At 42.4% G+C, this 26,215-nt stretch overlaps 2 protein-coding genes across 3 annotated transcripts in view; both read right to left on the bottom strand.

Moving 5' to 3' along the window:
- MAT2B (methionine adenosyltransferase 2 non-catalytic beta subunit) overlaps window positions 1-15,839 on the bottom strand; it is a gene marked incomplete at both ends in the record, with an annotated part of 20,179 nt that extends 4,340 nt beyond the window's left edge. The window contains 4 exons of one of the 2 annotated variants that reach the window (XM_080698406.1): window positions 2,862-3,014; window positions 3,195-3,309; window positions 6,228-6,422; window positions 15,810-15,839. In XM_080698406.1, coding sequence (XP_080554532.1) covers window positions 2,862-3,014; window positions 3,195-3,309; window positions 6,228-6,422; window positions 15,810-15,839 — 493 coding nt within the window. Of the gene's footprint in view, window positions 1-2,861; window positions 3,015-3,194; window positions 3,310-6,227; window positions 6,423-12,976; window positions 13,040-15,809 lie in introns of those variants that run through there. The other variant, XM_080698405.1, reaches the window with a different exon arrangement.
- A 10-nt stretch (window positions 15,840-15,849) lies between these two features.
- HMMR (hyaluronan mediated motility receptor) overlaps window positions 15,850-26,215 on the bottom strand; it is a gene marked incomplete at both ends in the record, with an annotated part of 50,800 nt that continues 40,434 nt past the window's right edge. The window contains 2 exons of the mRNA XM_080698631.1: window positions 15,850-16,043; window positions 16,153-16,251. Coding sequence (XP_080554757.1) covers window positions 15,850-16,043; window positions 16,153-16,251 — 293 coding nt within the window. The remainder of the gene's footprint in view (window positions 16,044-16,152; window positions 16,252-26,215) is intronic.

Here is a 26,215-nt window from a genome sequence, read left to right as displayed (position 1 = left end):
AGCATTTGGGAGGCTGAGACTGGAGGATCCTAGTTCGTGAACAGCCTCAGCTACTTAGGCCCTCCGCAACTCAGTATGACCTGTTTTCAAAATAAGGAATACAAAATAGGCAGGGGTGTAGCTCAGAGGTAGAATGCCCCTGGGTTCCATCCCCAGTACCGTAAAAAAAAAAAAAAAAAAGAATAAAAAAAGAAACAAGTAAATAAAGAAAATACAATGTGAAATATACTGGGATTCAGTTCAACTATTTACAAGAGGGTCACAGCAACGATATACATATATAAAACTAACACGGCGAGACATGAACAGTTCAATCTATGTGGAGCATATGTAAATGTTCAGTGTTCTCACAACCACATGATGCAATTCTGGGGAAGAGATTTTATACTGGTCCCTGTCAGCACCAACTGAAAGGAAACAGACATTTCCTTTTAAAAGTTAATGGACAAGTAAATAGCAGACATTTTCTTTTCTTTCTTTTTTTTTTTTTTTTTTGTGGTACTGGGGTGGAACCCAGAGGCTTTCTACCTCCAGGCTATACTCCCAGACCTATTTTAATACTTCATTTGGAAACAGGGTCTCACTAAGTTGCTGCGAGCCTCACAAAGTAGCTGAGGCTGGCTTCAAACATGCGCAATCCTCCTGCTGTCTCAGCCTCCCAAGCGCGGGGATTACAAGCATGCGCCACCACGCCCGGCTCAGACATTTTCTTTTAAAAGTAAGTTAATGGACAAGTAGATAATGCTTTGGTTTGAATGCTCTGTGTCCTCCAAAAATCCATGTTGAAACTGAATCCCCAGTTCGCAAGGGGAGGTGTTTAGGCCATGAAAGCTACACCTCGTGGATAGATATAAAAAAGACCGGATGGTGAGTGGGGCCCAGGGTGTATGAGTCCCAGCAGTGTTAAGAAATAATAATTAACTACTTTATAAAAGGCCGCGATGGAGAAGTTTGCCCCTCCTCATTCTTCTGCCATTGGGAACAGGCAGCAAGGCAGCCCTCGCCAGGCGGGGCACCGTAACTTCCCAGACTCTAGAAACAAGCTTCTGTTTTTTTTTTTTTTGCAGGACTGGGAATGGAACCCAAGGGTATTTCTGAGCTGCACCCCCTGCTCTTTTTTATTCTTTACTTTGAAACCGGGTCTCACTGAGTTGCAGAGGGCCTCATCAAGTAGCTGAGGCTGTCCGCAAACCACGATCCTCTGGTCTCAGCCTCCAATGCTGGAATTACAAGTGTGAGCCACCATGCCCAGCTTGCTTCTGCTCTTCATGAGACAGGCTCTGCATCTGGTTATAGCAGCATCATGATAATTATAATGATATGATTATTATATATTTATTATAAATTATAATGGATCATAAAACTGAGGATTGAGGCATTCTACCTCCAAGCTACACTCCCCAGCCTTAATTTATTTTCTTTATTTTGAAATAGGGTCTAAGTTACAGAGCGCCTCATTAAGTACCCAATGCTGACTGAGAACCCAGATCCTCCTGTCTTAGCCTTCCAAGTACTAAGATTACAAGCATGCATCACCACACCTAACGGCAGAACAATTTTTTTTTTCATGTCTGGAGATGGAACCCCAGGGGCATTTGACCTCCAAGCTACACCCCTATATTTTGTATTCTTTATTTTGTTTTGTTTTGTTTTTGGTGGTACTGGGGGTGGAACCCAGAGGCCTTCTACCTCTGGGCTATACTCCCAGACCTATTTTATATTTTTATTTGGAAACAGGGTCTCACAAGTTGCTGAGGCTGGCTTCAAACCTGTGTGATCCTCCTCTGTCTCAGCCTCCCAAGAATGGGGATTACAAGTGTGCGGCACCACACCCGGCTTGTATTCTTTATTTTGAAGCAGGGTCTAAGTTGTGGAGGGCCTCACTAAGTAGCTGAGGGTGTCTTCAAACTATGATCCTCCAGTCTCAGCCTCCCAAATGCTCAGATTACAAGGATGTGCCACCACGCCCTGCTCTGTAGGATAATTTATAATATAAAAAAATTGAAAATTAAATGTCCATTAATATGAAGCAACTTCTCAAAATATAAGTTTATTTACAGGATCATTACAAGCAGGGACTGACAGGAATAAGATATACATGGATCAAAATGCAAAGATAAAGGGGGAAAAGGGGGAATAAAAAAAGGGAACATTTATAAAATATACATAAGAAGCCGGGCATAATGGTGCATGCTTGTAATCCCAGCGTTCGGGAGGCTAAGACAGGAGGACCATGGTTCGCCGATAGCCTCAGCTACTTAGTGAGGCCCTTTGTAACTTAGTGAGACCCTATTTCAAAGTAAAGAATAAAAAAATAGGGCTGGAGGTATAGCTCAGAGGTAGAATGCCCCTGGGTTCCCTCCCTAGTAACACACACACACACACACACACACACACACACACACACACACACACACACAAACCCCACAAAACAAAAACATAAGAAATGTTTCCATACAAAGCCACATTTCCTGCTTACTTCCCTGAGACATCATTTAAATGAACTTTCATTTAAGATTTATATTGCTTTTTCAAAGAGCGCATACTTTTTATAATATGTACACATGCACATATACACAAATATATCTAGAAAAGTCAGACATAACAGAATACCTGAATCTAATAAAGTCTAAAAATTACAAGATGTATACACATAATATACTGTGATGGTGGAAAAGGTCCAGAATTCATAAAGTAGTTATGCTTCAAAATCCCCCCTCAAGATCTTTAAAATGTGTTTTTCCTTCTTACTATGTTTTCTAATCCCTATTAATTCATTTATATTGCTTAACTTTAAAAGTCCTCTCCTAAACAAAAACAGTCCTCAAAAGCAAGCAGGAGCTAAAGAGGTTACGTCTTACCTAAATGATTCTCCAGGACAGCCTTTTCTCCTTGTAATTTTGTTTTACCATACAGATTTAAGGGGCATGGGATGTCTTCCTCTCTATAAGGTGGATTTGTTCCATCAAATACATAATCTGAGCTAATGTAGATGAGAAACGCTCCAATTGTAGCTAAAAAAAAAAAGATGAATCTATTAAATTTTCACATGACATTAGTCTTTAGTGGAATTCAGAAAAGGCTGTTTTCGTGTGATATATAAAAAATTTCTTATAAGCAAACTGCAAAACTTTCATCTATAAAAGCTCAGTGATGATTTAACATTTTATGAAGACTTATAAAGTCTTCATTACCTGCTTCCTTTGCTAAATTCCCAGAAGCATCCACATTAAGCTGAGAGGCAGCATCTGGCTGATTCTCTACAACATCTGGTCTTCTCTCTGCGGCACAATGCACTATGACATGAGGCTGGAAGTTAAACAGTTATGTATTTTTAACTCAACATGGAATAAAATGGGAACTGCAGCTTTCTTACAATAGATTAAATCAAAGAAAGATGTTCCTTTTTTTTTTGGATACTGGCAATGGAACCCAGGGGCATTCTAGCACCAGACTATACCCCCAGACCTATTTTTTTAAACTTGGAAACGATCTTGCTAAGTTGCTGAGAGCCTCACTATGTAGCTGGGGCTGCCTGTGAACCTCAGATCCTCCTGTCTCAGCCTCCCCAGTACTCGGATTACAAGTGGGCATCAGCACGCCCAGCTTACATTCTTTCAACTAAGAATTACTGTTTAATTTTTAATGCAGTTTTGTCACGCTTCCCACTCAAGGTTCAAATTTCTTCAAAATATCACATATAAGTCCTGAAAAGGAAAAGGAAATAGCAATTTAAGAATCTCTATACAAGCTGAGTGTGGTGGTTCGTGTTTGTATACCCAAGACTTGGGAGCCTAAGACAGGAGGATTTTAGGTTCCTGGCCAGCCTCAGCTACTTTGTGAGGCTCTCCACACAATTTAGTGAGACCCTGTTTCAGGGAAAAAAAAAATAAATAAATAAAAAAAATAAAAAAACAAACAAAAAAAACAATAAAGCCGGGCATGGTGGCGCATGCTTCTAATTCTAGTGCTTGGGAAGCTAAGACAAGAGGATCACACAGGTTCAAAGCCAGCCTCAGCTACTTAGTGAGGCTCTATGCTACTTAGTGAGATCCTGTTTCCAAATAAAGTATATAAATAAATAAATAAATATTTGGGCTAGGAGCTGGGTGTGGTGGCGCACACTTGTAATCCTAGCAGCTGGGAGACTGAAACAGGAAGATTGCAGGTTTGTGGGTAGCATCAACTACTTGGTGAGGCCCTCTGCAACTCAGTGAGACCCTGTTTTAAAATAAAGAATAAAAGAAGCCAGGCATGGTGGCGCATGCTTGTAATCCCAGCGTTTGGAAAGCTGAGACTTGAGGATTGCGGTTCACAGATAGCCTCAGCTACTTAGTGAGGCCCTTTGCAACTCAGTGAGATCTGGTTTCAAAATAAAGAATAAAAAATAGGGCAGGGGGTGTAGCTCGGAGGTCAAATGCCCCTGGGTTCCATTCCCAGTACTGGGGGGGGGGGGGAATCGGGCTGGGGTGTGTAGCTCAGGGGTAGAATGTCCCTAGGTTCAATTTCCAGTACTGCAAAAAAAAAAAAAAAAAAAAAAAAAAAGACTAAACCATAAGAAAACTGTCAGTAACTATAAAAATACAGGTTTAACACAAAGAATTTAATACCCCAACCTAATTGGGAGCAAAAAGATGTCATTTACTAAATTATTACAACCTAAGTACTTAATAAATTTAAGACAAAGAACTACTCTCAACTGAAAATTAAGTTTATAAATTCAAACATTTCTGACCAAGCACTTGGTGAAAATCAACTATCCACATAAACTGTATTTCTGGTTGACATTTAGTATCCCACCTATAAATATGTATTTTGGGATGAGCAAGGGTTTATAATCTAGTGGAACAGACAGGTTTCAATATAACATGATGGACATGAAGACAGAAGAATATAGAAGGTCCTCTAGAGAGAAATCGCTCTGAGCTGCCGGAGGAGTTGAGCAAGGGAAAGACCCGGGACGGCACTAGAGACAGAGCATTCCCACACAAAAGCTCTCTCCTCCTCCTCAACAATTAATTACCTAAGAAGCCATTCTCTTCAAGCGATTTTCAAAACTGAATGTGCACAATCGGGTGTTTCTTAAAAGCGATCATTATACCAGGTTGCAATCTCTGGAAGCGAGACCCAAGAGCAAGTTTCCTAAGCAGTACTGACAGAGGTGTTCCTCAGAGTACACTTTAAAAAGAACCTGAACCCATGCGCTGATCAGAGGAAGAAAATATAACTTTTCTTTGGCCATGACCTCCAGGTTATTTAACCTCTTTGAGCTTCCTTTTTCAGCTACAAAATGAAAATAGCATTTTTCAGTGTTATAAGGTTTACAGGTAATATAAAAAGAAAAAATACAGAAGCCGGGCGTGGGGGTGCACACTTGTAATCTCAGCATTTGGGAGGTTGAGACAGGAGGATCACAGTTTGCAGATGGCCTCAGATACTTAGTGGAGCCCTTTGCAACTCGGTGAAACCCTGTTTCAAAATAAAGAATAAAAAATAGGGCTGGGGGTATTAACTTGGAGGAAGAATGCTCTTGGGTTCCATCCTCAGTACCATAAAAAAGTGTGTGTGTGTGTGTTTGTGTGTGTGTATTTAAAACTAATTTATTTAGCCAGGCGTGGTGGCACACACTTGTAATCCCTGCTTGGGAGGCAGAGAGGAGGATCGTGCAAGTAAAAGACCCTGTTTCCAAATAAAATATAAAATAGTCTGGGAGTGTAGCCCCGAGGTAGAAGGGTTCCATCCCTATTAGCACCATAAAAAAAAAAAAAAAAAACCCACTAGTTTATTTAAAGTTTATTAATTTATATCCTGGGGATTGAACTCAGGAACATTGTTCCCATGGGCTATACCCCCAGCTCTTTATGTATTTTCTGTGTGGGAGGGTGCAGGGGATTTTGGGGATTGAACCCAAAGGTATTTTGCCTCCAAGCTATTCCCTAAGCCCTATTTTTATTTGGAAACAAGGTCTCTCTAGGTTGTTGAGAGCCCCACAACGTTGCTGAGGCTGTCCCTGAACCTCCAGTCCTCCTGTCTCGGCTTCCCAAGTAGTGGGATTACAGGTATATGCCATGCCCAGCTTTTCATGTATTTTGCAGTAGTGCCTCTAGGTGCTGAGGATCTTACTATGTAGCTTAGCTGGGTCTGACTGTCCAGTCTCAGCCTCCCAAGTACTAGGAATACAGGCATATGCCACCATACCCCAGCCCAGAAAACAAACCAAACCATACCTGAAAATCATGGACAATGTGATGAACGGCACTGGAATCCAACAGATTAACCTGTTCAAATTTTGGTCTTGCTCTTCTGAAACCACAACCGATGGCATGCCAGTTATTCTGCTGAAATTCTTTGTACACAGCTCTGCCAAGAAGCCCAGTGGCACCAGTAACCAAAACCCGCCTATTGGGGATGTTTACTTCCTCCTAAAGGGTGAAATGGAAAGAGAAAAAATGATTATTTACTATGAAGATAATTCTTTTAATGAGTCACCATTGGTGTTCAATCAATACAAGCTTAAGTAGATTGCATTTTTTTTTGGTACTAGAGATAGACCCAGGGGCATTCCACCTCCAAGTAACACCCCCAGCCCTATGTTTTATTCTTTATTTTGAAACAGGGTCTCACTAATTTGCAGAGGGCCTCACTAAGTTTAAGAATAAAAAATAGGGCAAGGGGTATAACTTGGAAGTCGAATGTCCCTGGCTTCCATCTCCAGACCCCCGCAATATGTGTGTGTGTGTGTGTGTGTGTGTGTGTGTGTGTGTGTGTGTGTGTGTGTATGTATGTATGTATTAAAATTTTTCTTAGGTAGACCAGTTTCAAAACACTTTTACAAGTTTAAAGAAATTTTATCCAGGCTGTTACATTTGGCCCTAAGCCAATTGCTTTATGAAAACAAAGACTTTTTAGCCAACAAAACATGTTTTAAATTTTGTCAAGAACAGTTCTACAATTTCCCAGTAAAAAGACAAGCAAGCAAACTGGGACTGGTGGCACATGATCATAATCTCAGCTTGGGCTGAAACAGGAGAATGGCAAAATGGAGGACTTCCTCAGCAAATTGTGAGACTCTCACCTCTGTTTAAAAATGAAAATAAAATAGGGCGGAGTGTAGCCTGGAGGTAGAAAGTCTCTGGTTCAATCTCTGTTATCATGAAAAAAAAAAAAAAAAGGCAAAAAAGCATCCCAAATCTAGTAGTGATTGATTTTTGCAAACAATTCAAACAGAATACATTTCTCAGATCTTAGGAAAATACTATGGAAGACATACAGATTTGGTGTAGTTCAAGTTTCTCACTTTTTACTTCACTCTAGAGAGCCAAAGACACAGAACAGTAGTCAGGTAGTAGTTCTCTGGTTTCAGTAAAGCTCATAAACTGGACAGCTTTCAAATCTGATAGGCACAACAACCTGCAGTCCATTTCATCCAAACATTTCCCATGTGATGCTAATCCAGGCGGCCCGAGGCTTACCTAGAGTCCCCCCACCCCTTAGGTACTAGGGATTTAACATAGGGGCATTCTACCTCTAAGCTATACCCCCTGCCCTATTTTTTCTCTATTTTTTTATTTTTTGCAGTACTAGGGATGGAACGGAGCATTCTACCGCCAAGCTACATCCCCAGCCCTATTTTTTATTCCTTATTTTTTAAACTGGGTCTCACTGAGTTGCAAAGGGCCTCACTATGTAGTAGCTGAGGCTGTCTCCAAACTGTGATCCTCCTGCCTCAGCCTCCCAAATGCTGGGATTCCAAGTGTGCACCACCACACCAGGCTTGTTCTTGATTTTGAAACAGGGTCTCACTACATTGCAGAGAGGCTCACTAAGTAGCTGAGGCTGTCCATGATCCCAGATCCTCCTGTCTCAGACTCCCAAGTACTGGGATTATAAGTGTGCATCGCCACACCAGGCTCTGCCTATACTTGAGAACCACTTGCAACCTTGAACTCCAAAAAGGTTTAAGGTTTTCATAAAGATGCATTTCTCGTATTCAAAGAAACCAAAATATTGCCATTTACCTTTCTAGATATGACATTATCTTTCACCTTGATAAGAAAAACTGGAAATATAAGACAAATTACTATGCAATCCAATGGTTACTAAACAGTGAATTAATATCTCTTTGTAATTCACTAATTTTTGTTAAATCTATTTTCCCCTCATTTTAACATTTCTGTTGAATAAAGATGAACATTATGACTATCATGGCTTGGCAGTGTTCTTTTGCTATCTTTGTGGATCTTAAAATAAGAAGCCAGATGATCTTACAATCAAGAAAAAATATTGTCTCAAGAAGTTTTTTTTTTTTTTTTTGCAGTACTGAGATTGAACCCAGGAACAGTCTACCTTCAAGCTAGCCCCCTCCAGCCCTTTTTTTTATTCCCTTATTTTGAAAGAGAGTCTCACTAAGTTGTGGAGGTCCTCACTAAAAAGCTGACTTTGGCCACAAAACTGCGATCCTCCTCTCTCAGTGTCCCAAGTATGGGGATTACAAGTATCACCATGTGCCACCACGCCAGTGGAAAAAAGTTCTTATAAAACAAGGAATGGGAGCTGGCACGGTGGCACAGGCTTGTAATCCCAGCATTTGGGAGGCTGAGACAGAAGGACTGCAGTTCACCACCAGCCTCAACTACCTAGTGAGGCCCTGTAACTCATTGAGACCCTGTTTCCAAATAAAGAATAAAAAATAGAGCTGTGGATGTAGCTTGGAGATAGAATGCCCCTGGGTTCCATGCCCACTACCTCAAAAATAAAGAAAGAAATAAAACAAGGATTGGGATGTGTAGAAGAAATTCAACCTTATATTCTTATACCCGAGAATGTTTATAAGGCCCCAAGAAAAAAAACAGGAAACACTATACATTACCCAGTGGTCAGCAGACAATACTTAAGAATTAACTTTATAGCCAGGCATGGTGGCGCACGCTTGTAATCCCAGCATTTGGGAGGCTGAAACCAAAGGATCGCAGTTCGCAGACAGCCTCAGCTACTTAAGTGAGGCCCTCCGCAACTCAGTGAGACCCGGTTTCAAAATAAAGAATAAAAAATAGGGCAGGGGGTGCAGCTCAGAGGCCGAATGCCCCTGGGTTCCATCCCCATACCTGCAAATAAATAAATAAATTAATTAATTAACTTTATTTAAAAAGGGATATGAAATGCAAGCACTTAATGAAATGCTACACCACTTTGTATTTGAAAAAATTTAAGTATTGCATGAACATAAGTTGTTCCTCCTGGAATCCCCCCCCCCCCTTGGGGTGGTACTAGGGGTGGAACCCAGGCTTTCTACCTCCGGGCTATACTCCCAGACCTTTTTTTTTTTTAATATTTTCTTTAGACTCAAAGAGCGCTCAATTTCTATTCACTGAATAGGAGAAAAATCAAAGTTTGTTTGTTTGTTTTTTTCCACCTGGATTAAAAGTTCACTGGTGGTTTGGGCATCATCTAAAAATTTAAAAAGTGCCAAACAAGCCAGGCATGGTGGTACAGGCTTGTAATCCCAGCATTCCGGAGGCTGAGACAGGAGGTTAACAGTTTGCAGACAGCCTCAGCTACCTAGTGAGGCCCTCTGCAACTCAGTGAGGTCCTGTTTCAAAAATAAATGAAAAAACAAACAAACAAAAAAAACAGGGCTGGGGGTATAGCACGGAGCTAGCAGGCCCCTGGGTTCCATCCCTAGAACCTCAGGGGGAAAAAAAAAAGTCTGGTGGTGTAGCTCAGAGGTAGAATGCCCAAAGAAAATATAAACTGAACTCTGCCTGAAGCCCTTGTTTTTTGGGGGGGTGGGGGCTAGGAATTGAACCAGGGGCATTCTACCTAGGAGCTACAGCCCCAGACCTATTTTTTATTCATTTTGGAACAGGGACTCATGACTTGCGGAGGGTCTCACTAAGTAGTTAAGGCTCACTATGAACCTGCGATCCTCCTGTCTCAGCCTTCCAAGTACTGGGATTACAGGCATGTACCATTCATTAGGTTCATCCTGGATGTAGCTATTTAATCCCTTACTATTCTTAACATTTATTTTTGGTACTGGGGATGGAACACAGGAGCATTCTATCTCCAAGCTACATCCCCAGCCCTATTTTTTATTTTTATATTGAAACTAGGTCTCACTGAATTGCAAAGAGCATCACTAAGTAGCTGAGGCTGTCTGTGAACTGCGATCCTGTTTCACCCTAACCAAGTGCTGTATTACAAGCATGCATCACCATGCCTGGCTTCGTAAAAACTTTTATTTATTTATTTGTGGTACTGAGGATGAAACCCAGGGGCATTCTACCTCCAGGCTACACCCCAAGCCCTATTTTTTATTATTTATTTGGAAACTGGGTCTCACTGAGTTACTGAGAGCCTTAGTAAGAAGCTGAGGCTGGCTTTGAACCTACGCAATCCTCCTGTCTCAGCCTACCAAGTACTGGGATTACAAGGGTGTGCCACAACGCCCGGCTTAAATACTTTTAAATTGGACAAAGCTTCAAAATCATCTTCTAAGTAATCTCCACAGAGGCAAACATTTGAATAGATACCTTGGAATTTAAGAAACTAAGATCTCATGACTACTTAGATGAGAATGGACTAACCCCTACTGTCACCCTAGTGTATCCTACAGACAGCATTCTTAACAGGAAATGCTGCTTCTCTAACACGAACTGTAGGCCAGTTCTCATTCTCCCAAGTGACTTAAAGATACAGGTAAGGCGGGCGTGGTGGCACAAGCTTGTAATCCCAGCATTCGGGAGGCTGAGACTGGAGGACTGCAGTTTGGGACAGCCTCAGCTACTTAGTGAGGCCCTCTTCAACTCAGTGAGACCCGGTTTCAAAATAAAGAATAAAAAATAGGGCAGGGGCTGTAGCTCGGAGGTAAAATGCCCCTGGGTTCCATCCCCAGACCTGCAAAATAAATAAATAAATAAATTAAAGATACAGGTATGATTAGCTGGGTGTGGTGGTGCATGCTTGTACCTCAGCCTCAGGTACTTAGTGAGGCCCTTTGCAGCTCAGTGAGATGAGACCCTGTTTCAAAGTAAGAATAAAAAAACAGGGCTGCAGGTGTAGCTCAGAGGTAGAATGCCCCTGGGTCCCACCCCCAGTGCCAAGTTTTGTTGTATTGTCTGCGGTACTGGGGATGGAACCCAAGGGCATTGTACCTTTGAGCTACACCCCCAGCCCAATTTTTTTTTTATTCTTTATTTTGAAACAGGGTCTCACTAAGTAGCTGAGACTGGCTGAAACTGAATCCTCCAGTCTTAGCCTCCCAAATGCTGGGACTACAAGTGCATGTGCACACGCGCGTTTGCCAAGCTCTTAATCTTATCATTTACAGAAAAGAGCCATAAAAGCCATTTTGATTTCTTTAGTAAACTACTGTGAAAGTAGATTAAGCTTCATATACATAAGTAAATGCAACCATACACTCCAGCTTCTAAACAGGTAACAAAGGCACTCAACAGTGTGGGACGCGAGGAACACTATAGACATTTAAAGAATCTACCATAACTTTACCAAAGTCCCAACGAGATCTGAAAACATCTAACACGTTTTTGAAATATAAAATTTTAAATTGATAAAAACAAGGCCGAGCGTGGTGGCACACGCTTGTAATCCCCGCGCTTGGGAGACGAGCCAGGAGGATCGCACAGGAAGTGCTGCTGGCTTAAGAGACCCTGTTTCCAAATTTAAAAGTATAAAATAGGTCTGGGAGTGTAGTGCGGAGGTAGAAGGGCTTCCAGGAACCCCAGTACCACCCAAAAAAATTGATAAAAACACAAAAACATCTTCTATATTCTTTCTTATATCTACAGGACAGGTTAGTCTGAGCATTAGCAGTCTTATCCTTAAAGCAGGATACAGTCTGTGGATGGATGAACGCTAGGGCCCTGAAATGGGATGGAGGAAAGGATAAAGGGATAGAGAGGATGACTCTCCCCAACATCATCTTCCACAGCACAAACAGTAGAGATTCAAAACCCTAGGTCAGCGAGATCTGTATTCGGATCCCTCCTCCAATCTTCCTTATAAATTTCGGCCAATGCTGGACCCTCCATGTCTCAGCTTTCTCACGTATAAAACACCACGATAAGTGTCTCACAGTTAAGAAGCTTAAAAAGTAACGTGAAGAGCACAACACAATGTGGCCTTGCAAAACCAGTTCAGTAGGTAAGTTGTCAAAGCCATACTTTTCTTTCTTTCTCTCTCTCTCTCTCTTTTTTTCTTTCTGGCAGTACCGGGAATTGTACCCAGGGGCCTTCTACCTCCAAGCTATATCCCCAGCTCCATTTTTTATTCTTTATTTTTAAATAGGTTCTCACTAAGTTCCGAGGGCCTAAGTAGCTGAGGCTAACAGATATCCTGCGATCCTTCCCATCCAGCCTCCCAAATACTGGGATTACGCCCGGCTCGCCATACTGCTACTTCTGAGAAACTACCTTTCCTTATTCTTCCTCAAAGCTAGGGACTTTCGAAGACCGAAGAAAATGACCAAAGTCAAAACAAAGAAAACAACAACAACAAATCTGCCGGGCATGGTGGCGCTTGCCTGTAATCCCGATGCTTGAGAGGCTGAGACAGGAGGATCGGAGCCCTCTGCAACTCAATCAGAACCTGTTTCAAAATAAATTAAAAAAAGTTGGGGGTGTAGCTCGGTGGTAGAACGCCCCTGGATTCCATCCCCAGTACTGGGGGGAAAAAAATCAACAACCCAAACAAATCAAAACAAATATCTAAAGCGACTCTACTACCGCTCCCTTCTTCCTTCCCCAGAATTGAAAATAAAACCAGACCCAGCAGCTTCCGGCCGCGGCGCCTGCAAGCGCAAACACAGACGCGGGAGCGCAAGGTAAACAAGCCCCGCGGCCCTCCCGGGCCCCGCGCCCCAGGCCCCGACCCGGGCAGCGGCGCCCAAAGACGCGAGCCCCGACCTGGCTCGTGCCCTCGCCCGCCCCCTGCCACCGGGACCCCGCGCCGACCTCACCTCCACCAGCCGGCAGCTCCCGGGCACAAACTGGATGGAGAGCTCCTTCTCCCGCCCCACCATGCCCGCCGTCTTCCCGCCGCCGCCGCAGCGGCCGCTCGCGCCCCCAGCCCAAGCCTACCACGGGCCGCAGCTCGGCCCGCCTCCCTTAGGTGCCGCCGACCCCGCTCGTCGCTTCCGGCTTCCGGCGCCACGGTCGCGCCCGCTGATTGGCCAGACTCCGCCGGCGTCCTAAAAAGGGGCGGGCGCGCGGAGGACGCCCCGGCCCACGCGCTAACTCTTAAAGGGACACACAAAACAAAGGCCCTGAGGGCAAAGGGTGTATGCAAGTTTTGATTTGGCGTTTCTTAAGGCCTTTTTCCTTTTGGTGGAACGGTGGAAAAAAACCGGAGGCGTTATACCTCTGATCCCAGACCCTCGCTTCCTTAATTGTTTTATTTTTATTTTGAAACAGGGCCTACCTAAATTGCTGAAGCTGGTCTTGAACCTAATAGCTTTATTTTTTAAACAGGGTCTAGCTAACTTGCAGAAGCTGGCCTTGAACCTATGATCCTATTCTTATCCTCCCTGAGAGGAAGTACTGGAATTACAGGCTTAAGCAACTGTGCCCACATTGTTTTTCTTCGTAAATGGTAAATGATAAATTAAATCTCCTTCAAACTGTCAGGTTTGCAGCTCATGTTCAATGCATCATAATCAACGCAATGGCCATTTTCTCTCGAACATTGGGTGTGGGTGTTTGAAAGATAGACAAGGAGTAAAAACAGAAGTGTTAACATCTGAGTTATTAGCACCTCAGAAACCCATCTGGGTTTTCTGGGATGCTAAAAAAAAAAGTTGTGAAATTTCAAAAAGGAAACTATTTTTAACGAATTAAAAAAAAAAGTGTGGGGGAGGAGACGAATTATCCGAGTACCTCTTAAAAATGCAGATTCTTAGCCGGGCGTGGTGGCACAGGGTTGTAATCCTAGCATTTGGGAGGCTGAGACAGGAGGATTACTGTGAGACCCTGCTTCAAAATAAAGAATAAAAGGCCAGGCGTGGTGGCACAAGCTTGTAATCCCCGCCCTTGGGAGGCTGAGACAGGAGGATCACACAGGATCAAAGCCAGCCTCAGCTACTTAGTGAAGCTCTCAGTAATTTAGTGAGCACCCTGTTTCCAAATAAAATATAAAAAAGGCCTGGGAGTATAGCCCAGAGGTAGAAAGCCTCTGGGTTCCACCCCCAGTACCACCAAAAACTAACTAAATAAATAAAAATAGAGCTGGGGGTGTGGCTCAGAGGTATAATGCCCCTAGGTTCCATCCCCAGTACTGCAAAAATAAATAAATAACATAAATAATAAATTAAAAAAAAAAACACAGATTCTTTGACTTTACCCGTAATTATAGGATGACCAATTGTGGTAGTAGACCTGGGACTTGAGTGGATTTAACAGGAGTCAAGACCCCATGTGAAGCACTGGCTTACATGCAGCAGCTGGGTACCCAAGCAGGCGCAGTGAACTGGAGAGCCCTAGGGGGAGTGGGAGGTTCGGGCATTCTCCCACATGGGTCGATTTTTAAAAATAAATCAGAAACAACAGCCATTTAAGTGTGGAGGCCGACCTAGCAATTCACTGAATTCCCTACCGGTTCAAAATCTCACCCACCCACTCCCACGCACCCCCTGTCCAGCCTCGCCTCTGAAATTTACACAGGTGGTGTGTGTGGTGGGGGTGAGAACTGGCACAGATCCTTAGGATTCGCCCACTTTCCACCCAACCAACAGCCTGAGTGTCCTACCTCACACACCCAGGATAGGAGATTTAAAAGTTGGGCACACACGTGATGATGGCTTGGGTTTCCTAAGAAGGACTTATTTCAAAATCTGTCCTGGCTTATTTTAGAACTAAAGATTAAGCAGCCTTTTAAAGAAGTTTTTCTATTTCAGACCTCCTGACTTTCCCTCCTCCCCACCCCCACCCCATAAAAGCCTCAGGTCAACACACAGTTTTGTGGAACAGTGACTGAAGGCAGCCTGAGGTCCCCATTAGGTTTTTATTTTTTTTAAATCTGACCTGTTACTGTTCTTAAATTTAGCATAGTTTGGAGACAACAAAGAAAAGGTGGGGGAAGGGAAGACCCAAGATGTCTCATTCCCCTTACATAAATAGAGAATATTTGGTTTTAAGTCGCAATGTGTGATGCAATTCAATCTCCTGGGGAGGGCGCGTTCAACAGGTACATTCAAGGTCTTACATACGCGATCAGTATTTTGATAATCAGCATCCCAAGGAATAAAAAGTTTACTTGGCCTTATTTAGGAATCTGGTTTACTGCTTGCCAGGGGGAAGTAGGGTAGAGTTAGTTCTAGGGGCATATGTCTGGGTACCGTTTTTCATCATTTTCCTTAATGAGGATAGGGTCTGTGTGAAATATGCGGCATCTGTTTACAGACAATATCCAAATTCACATGGTAGCCTAGAGCGCAGCCTAGAACTTAGCAGATGCAAGTCACACAAAGGCAATGAGCAAAACCCTTAAATATAAACTTCACGTATGCATCATACATACAATTTGGCAGATGAAACTGCTGCTTTGTTTTGCATCTTACATTTTGCCCCATTCAAGGTACTCCGCGGAGCTCTCCATAACCTGGCTTCCCGAGTCTGTGACTCAAGTTGGTGTATCCTTCGGTGCCCCAAGGTTATTATGCTCTAAAGCAATGAATGGCGCCGGTTCCCACTTTCTTTACAAACCCATTCGGCTTTTACCCGGGCGTGGGGTGGCACGTCGCTATTCAAGCAACTCTTAATCGAGAGGGCTCCGTTTTTGGAATCGCTCGCACTTACCTGTTCCATGTTCTCCGGCATTTCAGGCATGATTCCACAATTATTTCAGGAAAGCAGTGGGGGACGCGTCTCTGCGACCTCCTTCCCCCGCTGGGTCTTTGTCTCCGGCCGGAGGAGCGCGCAGGCACGCCGAGCCCGAGGCGCAGCTTCCTTGACCTCTCCAATTAGCATTTTGATTCCAATCCCGGAATCTAGTGCAGCCTTCCACCACGCAGTAAGCTGGCAGCTGATTCCCTGTAGTAGTTTCGAAAATACCCAATGAGAAGTTTCATGTTTCACTGCCAGCCAACCTGGGATCCTTTACCCAAATCATGGAGCACGATTGTTTAAAAACAACAGAAACTTGCAATTTCCGTCAAGACTTGTTGAAATTTTCTCTTAGGGGGAGGAAAGCAGGAGCTGACAGTTGGAAAGCCCGCAGCCCCTGCAATCGATTCCTGTTCTGAAATATTCAAGACCGACAGAACAAGTTTTAGTTAAATTCTCCACTCTGTACCAATGTAAGAACAACAAAAGTTGGGTTTCAAATTGAGCTAAACGAAAAAGAAAATCGCTTGACTCGTTATATTCTGCCTAGTTACAGCACACAGGACATGACAAATCCAAGAGGCATCAGGGGGTATAAAATTATGAAGAACTGTGTGTGTTTGCATTTATATACTTAGAAAGTAGCATGGTCACGGGTGTCAGCTAAAATAGCATGTATAGGAGAAAATACAGGGGAATATCTTGGTTTTTTTTTTTTTTTTTTTTGGTGGTACTAGGGATGGAACCCAGGGGCTTTCTACCTCCGGGCTATACTCCCAGACCTATTTTTTATATTTTATTTGGAAACAGGGTCTCACTAAGTTGCTGAGAGCCTCACTAAGTAGCTGAGGCTGGCTTCGAACCTGTGCGATCCTCCTGTCTCAGCCTCCCAAGCGCAGGGGATTAAAGGCGTGCGCCACCACGCCCAGCTAATACAGGGGAATATCTTGATGACCTAAAAGTTAATTATTTCTTAGCTACAACAGAGAAAAATACTATACAGTTATTTAAAATAAGTTAAAATTCATAAAAATGAAAATCTCACTAAGAGGCATAGGCAAGGGAAATGAAGACCTCTTACAACGGGAATTATAGAAACAAATTGAAGAAAGCACAGGGAAAGGCCTCCCATGTTCATTTTCAGGAACAATTAATATTGTTTACGTGGCCATATTACCTAAAGTGATCTACCAATTCCCTGAAATCCCCATCAAAATACCAATAACATGCTTCAGAGAACTAGAAAAAAAACCCTAAAATTCACATGGAATTGTAAAAGAATTAGAACAGCCAAAGAAACTCTAAACCAAAAGAGCAATGCTAGAAATGGCACAATACCCAATTTTAAATCATATTGTAGAGTTATAGTAACAAAAACGGCAGGGTATTGGCATAAAAACTGTACTAGTATTGGGAATGGCCTAGGAAGATTTGAGAAAGCTCTGATTATTAATATATTTCAAAAGTAATTGTGTCGAAATGTCAGCAGACATGGAGAGAGAAAGGCTTGGCTTTGGTCAGGAAGCAAACAGCTATGGAAACATAGATTGACTTAGCTACATGTAATTAGCAAGTCAATAGTAGAGGAGAACTAGGCCTTTCTCTATCTAAAGACAGATCAACATGATTAGATAAGCTAGCTAAGACTGGAGCAGGGGGTGACCTTCTTGAAAGAAGACACCTTGACAAACCTTGCTGGGAGAGGTACCTTACAGGAACATTCACTACTTCAGAATTGCATAAACAAGATGGATGCCATGGGTATAAAGAATCCAGTCCACTTGCTGTATCTTTGGGGGGGGGGTGAATTGGCCCACCCTCCCCCACCATGCCATTTTGGCATGGGGCTGTAACTATTTTCTGTATTTCTATCCTTTTAATAAACTTCTTTAAATCTTCAGCAAGTGTTCGAGCTATGAATACTTATCCTTAGCTCAGGACAAGAACCCGCGGGGTTTTTTTTTGTTTTTTTTTTTGGTCGTTTTTGGTTTTGTTGTGGTTTGAGGGAAAGTGTGTCCGGGACCCTAACAGGGGTCCCCGGGAACAGTTTCCCCACAACCATATTCTCCCAATCTGTAACAAAAACAGCGTGGAAACCAAGAGAATTGAACATAAGATACATATATAGTTATCTGATCCTTGTCAAAGCTGCTAACAACATGCATTGGGTCTGGGTGTGGTAGCGCACACTTGTAATCCAAGCGCTTGGGAGGCTGAGACAGGAGAATCGCACAGGTTCGAATCCAGCCTCAGCTACTTAGTGAGGCTTTCAGCAACTCAGTGAGACCCTTTTTCCAAATAAAATATAAAATAGGTTTGAGAGTGTAGCCCAGAGGTAGAAGGCCCTTGGTTCCATTCCCAGTACTATAAAAAAAGAAATACACACACACACACACACACACACACACACACACACACACACACACTGGTGAAAGACAGGCTTTTAAACAAATGGTGCTTCCCTAATATGTGAGAGTTAGGGAGAAATGGGTCATAGGAGGAACTCTTGGAAGAGGATCAGTAACTTTTAACTCTGTTTACATTGTCTTTGGATATACAATATTTTTTTTATTTTTTAGGGAGTTTATTTACTCTTTTGTTGCCTGTGCCATTGAAATCATATCCAAGAAATCACTTCCAATTTCAATGTTGTGAGGTTTTATGACCCAGATTTTCTTCTAAAAGCTTATAGTATTAAGATTTATATTTAGGTCTTTTATCTATTTTGAGTTAATATTTGTATATGTGTTAGGTAAGGGTCCAATTTTATTCTTTTTCATTTATTATTATTTTTCAACAATATTTAGTTAAAAGACTAGTATTTCCTCCACCAAAAGTTCATGGAAACCTTGTCAAAAATAACTTGACAATGTATGGAAGAATTTATCTCTAGGCTTTTATTTAGCTCCAATGGTTTATATATCTGCCTTTAGAACAGTACTACACTGTTTCAATTATTGTAGCTTTATATGGTTTGAAATCAGAAAACATACATCTTCTAGCTTTGTTCTTCTTTGAGACTGTTTTGGGTATCTAGAGTCCATATTCCATATCAGGATAGATTTTTTCTGAAAAATAAATAAATAAATGTATGATAGTTTCACCAAAAAAAAAAAGAAAAAAATATTCTCTGGTAAGAAAGAAAGCAAAAAGAAATATTGAAATGTTATCTTTAAGTCATCAAAAGTTTGGTACCAGACAAATGAAACTGTTATGTGAGATTATCAATGTTAATATTGTATAAATTGCTATAATACTAGATGTCAACCAGTAAGCCAAGCGTGGGAAGGAGGGATGGGGAGGGAATGGGGTGGGGATCGTGGTAGGGGCTAACTGGGCGAGATGTGCATGTATGTCTACAAAAGTATTTTCTTTATACCACTATGATGTATGAATACATTGCACCAATAAAAAATAAATAAAAAAAATAAATTTCACTATGATGTATAATGACATTGTACCAATAAAAATATAAACATATAATAAAGAAAAAAAATAAACAAATGGTGCTGGAGAAACTAAATATCCAAATGTAGAAGAATAAAACTAGATCCTCATCTCAGGCTGTGCTAAAGTCAACTCAAGAGAGATCCAAGACCTAAGAATTAAACCAGAATCTTTGTAAACTACTAGATGAAAATGCAGGGTCAACACTCTGACACATAGGCACAGGTAATGTCTTCCTCAACAGGACTCCTAAAGCTCAGAAAATAAAATAAAGAATTGATAAATTAGATGGCATTGAATTTAAAAGTTCCTGCACAGCTGGGTGGCATAGCTCATGCTTGCAAATCCCAGTATTTGAGAGGTTGAGACAAGAGGATTGCAGGTTCATGGCCAGCCTCAGCAACTGAGTGAGTCCCCGTGCAACTTCATGAGAACTTATTTCAAAATAAAGAATAAGAAGCCGGGCGTGGTGGCGCACACTTGTAATCCCCACCCTTGGGAGGCTGAGACAGGAGGATCGCATGGGTTCGAAGCTAGCCTCAGCTACTTAGTGAGGCTTTCAGCAACTTAGTGAGACCCTGTTTCCAAATAAAATATAAAAAAGGTCTGGAAGTATAGCCCGGAGGTAGAAAGCCTCTGGGATCCACCCCCAGTACCACCAAAAAATAAATAAATAAATAAATAAATAAATAAATAAATAAATAAATAAAATAAAGAATAAGATGGCGCCGGGCATGGTGGCTCACGTTTGTAATCTCCGTGCTTGGGAGGCGGAGACAGGAGGCTTAGGAGACCCTGTTTCCAAATAAAAATATAAAAATAGGTCTGGGAGTGTAGCCTGGAGGTAGAAGGGTTTCCACGAACCCCAGTACCACTAAAAAAAAAAAGTAAATGAAAGAAAGAGAGAAAGAAAACAAGAAAGAAAGAATAAAAAGGACTGGGGTGTACCTCAGAGGTAGACTGTCCCTGGGTTCAACCCGCAGTACTGCATTAAGAGAGTGAGTGCATAAGTAAATAAGTAAATAAATATTTCTGCTCAGAAAAGGAGAGAAAAGCATCGAGACTCTAAGAATGAAAGAAAATCTTTACAAGCTCCTCTTCCAACAAAGTATGAATATCCAGGATGCATAAAGAACTCAAAAAAACTTACTACCAAAAACCTCAGATAACCTTATCGAGGGATGGGCAAATTGACTAGTTAGACATTTTCCAAAATAAGAAATGCAAATGGCCAACAAATATATAAAAACAGGCTCAACATCTTTAGCAAAAAAGAAAATGCAGTTCAAAACTGCACAGGTATTTCATCTGACTCCAGTTAGAATGCCAATCATCAAGAATAAAGATAATAATAAATGCTGGTGAGCATGTTGGGAAAAAGAACACTTATACACCGTTGGAGGATTGTAAATCAGGACAATCACTATGGAAATTAGTATGGAGGTTTCACAACAGACTAGAAATAGAGACACCATAGGGTCCAGCTATATCACATGCCTCGGTATATTGAAAAGAAAGTTAGCATTAATATAGTGATACAGGCAGCATACTATAGCAATACAGATACTGTTTATAGCAGTATACATCATAATGGTCAAGATACGGAAAGAACCTAGGAGTTGGTCAATAGATAACTTGGATAGAGAAAATGTGGAGTTTTATTCACTCATAAAGAACAAAGGTAGCCGGACATGGTGGTGCACTCTTGTAATCCCAGTACTTGGGAGGATGAGACAGGAGGATCACATAAGTTCGAAGCCAGCCTCAGCTACTTAGTGAGGCTCTCAGCAACTTAGTGAGACCCTGTTTCCAAATGAAATATAAAGTAGGTCTGGGAGTATAGCCCGGAGGTAGAAGGCCTCTGGGTTCCATCCCAAGAACCACCAAAAAAAAAAAAAAAAAAAAAAGAATAAAATTGTCATTTGCTGGAAAATGAATGAACTTGATAGCATTATGTTAAGTGAAATAAGCCAGACAAGGGTAGTATGCTTTTCTCCTATGTGTGGAAACTAGAGAAGAAAAAATATGATAAAAAGACATAAAAATAGAAGGAAGACCAGTAGTGTAGAAAAAGGGTGAGGGAGGAGGATAGGAAAGTGGAGACATGGGAAATGAAATTGAGCAAATTATGTTAAGTGCATGTACAGATAATTCACAGAGTTCCACTATTATATTTAATTGTAATGTGCCAAATAATTTTTTTTTTTTGGTGGTACTGGGGGTAGAACTCAGAGGCTTTCTACCTCCGGGCTATACTCCCAGACCTATTTTATATTTTATTTGGAAACAGGGTCTCACTTAGTTGCTGAGAACCTCACTAAGTAGCTGAGTCTGGCTTTGAACCTGTGCGATCCTCCTGTCTCAGCCTCCCAAGCGTGGGGATTACAAGCGTGCGCCACCACGCCCGGCTGTGCCAAATAATTTTTAAAAAAGATTCAACATCCAGGAAACTTAAAACCACAGGAGATAACATTTCAAATCTAACAGAATGTCTAGAATTAAGACTGATAATATACAATACTAATAAAGGAAATTGTTACAGGTTTGAGAAGATGTTATGGTTTGGGAAACTGTCCCCGGCGACCCCTGGTACGGTTCCAAACACAATTTCCCTCAAAACACAAAAACACACACAAAAAAGAAGCCCGGTGTGGTGGTGCACGCTTGTGATCCCCAGGCTTGGGAGGTGGAGACAGGAGGATGGCGCAGGTTCAAAGCCAGCTGTGCTGGCTTAAGAGACCCTGTTTCCAAATAAAAAGTATAAAATAGGTCTGGGAGTATAGCCCAGAGGTAGAAGGGCTTCCAGGAACCCCAGTACCACCGAGAGAGAGAGAGAGAGAGAGAGAGAGAGAGAGAGAGAGAGAGAGAGAGAGAGGCTTCTTGTCCTGAGCTAAAGATAAGTATGCAATAGGCTGGACTCTTGCTGAAAATTTAAAGAAGTTTATTAAAAAGATAGAAATAGCCAGGCGTGGTGGCGCACACTTGTAATCCCAGCGCTTGGGAGGCTGAAACAGGAGGATCACACGGGTTTGAAGCCAGCCTCAGCTACTTAGTGAGGCTTTCAGCAACTTAGTAAGACCCTATTTCAAAAAAAAAAAAAAAAGATAGAAATACAGAAGACAGTTACAGCCTCATTCAAACGAATTCACCAAAATACAAAGCATAGAACAAACTTTATACAGGATGTCCTCCATCTTGTTCACATAATTCTGACATAGTAAAAGTCCCTGTAAGTTTCCTCCCCTTACCCTGTAAGGTTCCCCCCATTACTTTCCCCGCCTAGGTCTCTTTTCATGAAGGTCAAGGTCATGTAGATCTGTCTACAGAAAGAGAAAGTCCTAGTGAGGAGATAGAAAGGAAATAGGCAGATAGGGAAAAGGCCTTAGTAGAAAAAGTTAATTTCCTGAGTTTCCTGAGGGGCGACAAATGGCTGAAACTAATGCCTGAAATTCCAAAGGCTCAGGAGATAAGAAGGCCAGAGCTTCACAAGGTCATCCTGAGTTTCCTAATCAACAAGAGACCCTTCAAAGAACTTGCAAATGTCCTATGCAAATTCTCCTTGGAATCTCAAAGTCACCCTAACCACAAACGGACTTGCAAGCGGTCAGGCATCGACCAGTCAGAAGGCAAAATGGGGGACTTTCCCGCTCGGGACCCCCTCCCCTTTTGGGGAGCTGTTCTCTCTCTCGCAGGTCGTGTTGGCCCTGAGAGAAGGCAGAGTGCATCTGAGGGCACGTGGCTTGGGCGACTCTCGAGTAGTGACCTGAAGGCCTCTGCTGGACATCATGGCTGACCAGGTCCCTAGGGGTGACCTGTACCTCTTTTCTGGCAGATCGCGTGGACTCTGGGAGAAAGTAGTTTGCAACTGATGGGCACTTGGCTCGGGCGACACTCGGGTAGTGACCCTGAAGGCAGCTACTGGACCCCGGAGTTCCGACAGCCCCTATGGGGTGTTCGGCCACTTTTCTCTATTCCCTTCTGGCAGATTGCGTGGACTCCAGAAGAAAGCAGCCTGCACCTGAAGGCAATTCGGCTTGGGCTACTCTCAAGTATTGTCCTGAAGGCAGCTGCTAGACCCAGAGTTCCAGCCCCTTTGGGGGTGTTCAGCCACCCTTGCCCCATTCCCTGCTGCTTCCAATAAACCTTTTACTCCCCTTCCTGAGGTCTGCGGGTGTCAGGTGTCATTCTTCGCTCTCCTTTGACAAGAACTCTTCGGGGTTTTCTCTCAAGAAACCCCCGTTTCACTAGCTGCACTCTACTTGCTAATTACTTTTATCTAAGTCAATTTAAGTTTCAATAGCTGTTTGCTTCCTGACTGAAACAGAAACCAAGTCTTTCCCCAGGTCTGCCATTTTTACACAATTATTTTTGAAATATATCTATTAATAATCAGAACTTTCTCAAATCTTCCTAAAATATTCTCTGTAGATACTCCTAGTCAAGTTCACAACAGCAAGCAGCACTTGTGTTAAATGAATTAAGTTCTTACTTTAGAATCCCCAAACCATGAGCTAAGTTTCCTGAAAAGCCCTTGTCTGACCGTTAAGCTACCACCCCCCCTCTGACTGTACCTGGTCACTTACATGGGAGACCTGCCCCCTCCTGGTGCCCCTTGGCCAATCAGTGAAAGAGGTATTCCCTGGCTAACCCCGAGCCTAGCCTATTAGCTCAATCTGTAACCCCAAGCCCCTGTATAACACTGATCCCAGCAAGTGCTCCCTCTCTTCCTGGATTCTTCTTTCTCTCTGTTTCTTCCTTTCATACCGGCCCCTCCAATAAATCTCTTGGCTACAAGGTGGTCTCTACTGTGGTCAAACTTTGGCCTTTCAACCAGGGTTGATGGAAAAAACCTTTAACCCCAAGAGGTGAAGAAGTAGGATTCTGAAACAGGAAAATAGAAGGTTTCCGGGCCAGTCTCAGTAACTTAGCGAGACCCTGTTTCAAAATAAATTAAATAGAAAAAGCTGAGGGTGTAGCTCATAGGTAGAACTGCCTCTGGGTTCAAGCTCTAGCCAAGAAGAACAAAGAGAAAAAATAAAAAACAAAAACCTGGGTAACTGTGAATACATAACAATCTCAAACATTTTCTTTAAAACTATTGAGTATATTGAGGTGAGCTGTTTGTTCCTTTCAGGAGACAAAATGGTATAAGCAACTGATGAGTTCAGGAATTCTCATTCCCAGCTCAAGTGACCAGAAATGACCCAAAGGTCTGTGTGTGCCCTTATAGAGACCTCATCTCCTGTAACTGCAGGTCTCAGACTGATGAAAATCAAACACAGAATCTTACGTTGTGATTGGCTGAATTATTACACAAGTTGCAATCCCCAATCTGCAAGGTGTCTATTATTAATGAAGGGTCCGAGAATCGCCCACCAACCCAAATATCGAAGGACTCACAAGAGATGTAAAATGCAAGTATTGTGCTGCAGCTCTGTGCTGGCAAGCCAGGGGTCGAGACCCAGACACTATGGTCGAGTTTCGACCCAAGGCTCACTCCACAGTCTGAATTTATAGCCCCAGGAGGGAGTGGTTACAACGTCAGAGCCCGCCAAAAGTCTGAGACCGCCAACCTTAGAATACAACCAATTAGATACAAGGACAAACAAGTACAACCAATAATTTTAAAACATGCATCCACACACTTCAGAGCCTGCTAAAGACTGCTTATCTCCCTTATGGTATGTGTTCGTTCCCTAGGGCTGCCTTTCCCACCCACCTTGGCTGGGCCAGGCTTATCTCCCTCAGAGATATGGGGATGGGGCCCATGTTCAAAGACCTTGGCCGGCAAGCTGGAGATTAGAGGCTTTGACCTTGTGGGTCCCCTACCCTCGTCCGTCCTTGAATCCTGCAACCTGGGCAGCTGGGCTTATGGATCTTCATTCTATTTCCAATCTACCTTATTTCTATATCTTAACTCTATATTTTAATACCTTATTTCTAATCCTAATATGGAAGAAGACTTCTCTAGTTAACTTCTCATGCTGGGGGGGAAGCGCTTCTTCCAGCCTGCTTTCCAGCACCCCTACACTCATCACCCACCTTGAACCAGTATTGGGAATGGCCTAGGGAGATTTGAGAAAGCTATGATTATTATATTTTAAAAAATCTGTGAAAGGACTTGGTTTCTGCCTAAAAGCAGGCAACTATTCCAATGTAAATTGACTTAGATAAAAGTAACAATAGGAGAGCAGAGCTAGGGCTTCCTCTTTCTAAAGACAGATCTATATAATCTAGCTAAGATAGGAGAAGGGAGTCCACTTTAGATCTTCATGAAAGAAGAAACCTTGTGTGTGTGTGTGTGTGTGTGTGTGTGTGTGTGTGTTACATGCTGTATCTTGGGTGAGGCATTCATTTGAACCCCCCCCCATGCCATTTTGGCATGGGGCTATAACTATCTTCTGTATTTCTATCTTTTTAATAAACTTCTTTAAATTTTTAATAAACTTCTTTAAATTTTCAGCAAGAGTCCGGGCTAAGGACAAGAACCCGTGGTTTTTCTGTTTGTTGGGTTTTGTTGTGGTTTGAGGGAAATTGTGTCCGGGATCCTAACAGGGGTCCCCGGGGACAGTTTCCCCAAAACCATATCATCTCATACCGTAACATCCTTTTCTTCTAGATGGGTAACTAGACTCAAGACTCAGCAGGTCCCTTAAAGGTGAGGAGCAATGTTACGCATGTACCATATTACAGAAGTGTACCAATTACAGAAAAATTACTTTAAGTTTCTAATTTCTTTTTCTTCTTTTTTTTTGTGTGTGGTACTGGGGGTGGAACCCAGAGGCTTTCTACCTCCGGGCTATACTCCCAGACCAATTTTATATTTTTACTTGGAAACAGGGTCTCACTAAGATGCTGAGAGCCTCACTAATTAGCTGAGGCTGGCTTCGAACCTGTGCAATCCTCGTCTCAGCCTCCCAAGCACTGGGATT

This window comes from Muscardinus avellanarius (genome assembly GCF_963383645.1).
Source record: "Muscardinus avellanarius genome assembly, chromosome: 7".
Taxonomy (NCBI): domain Eukaryota; kingdom Metazoa; phylum Chordata; class Mammalia; order Rodentia; family Gliridae; genus Muscardinus; species Muscardinus avellanarius.
Note: the sequence above shows the minus strand (reverse complement) of the source record. Positions and strands in the feature narration are given on the sequence as shown.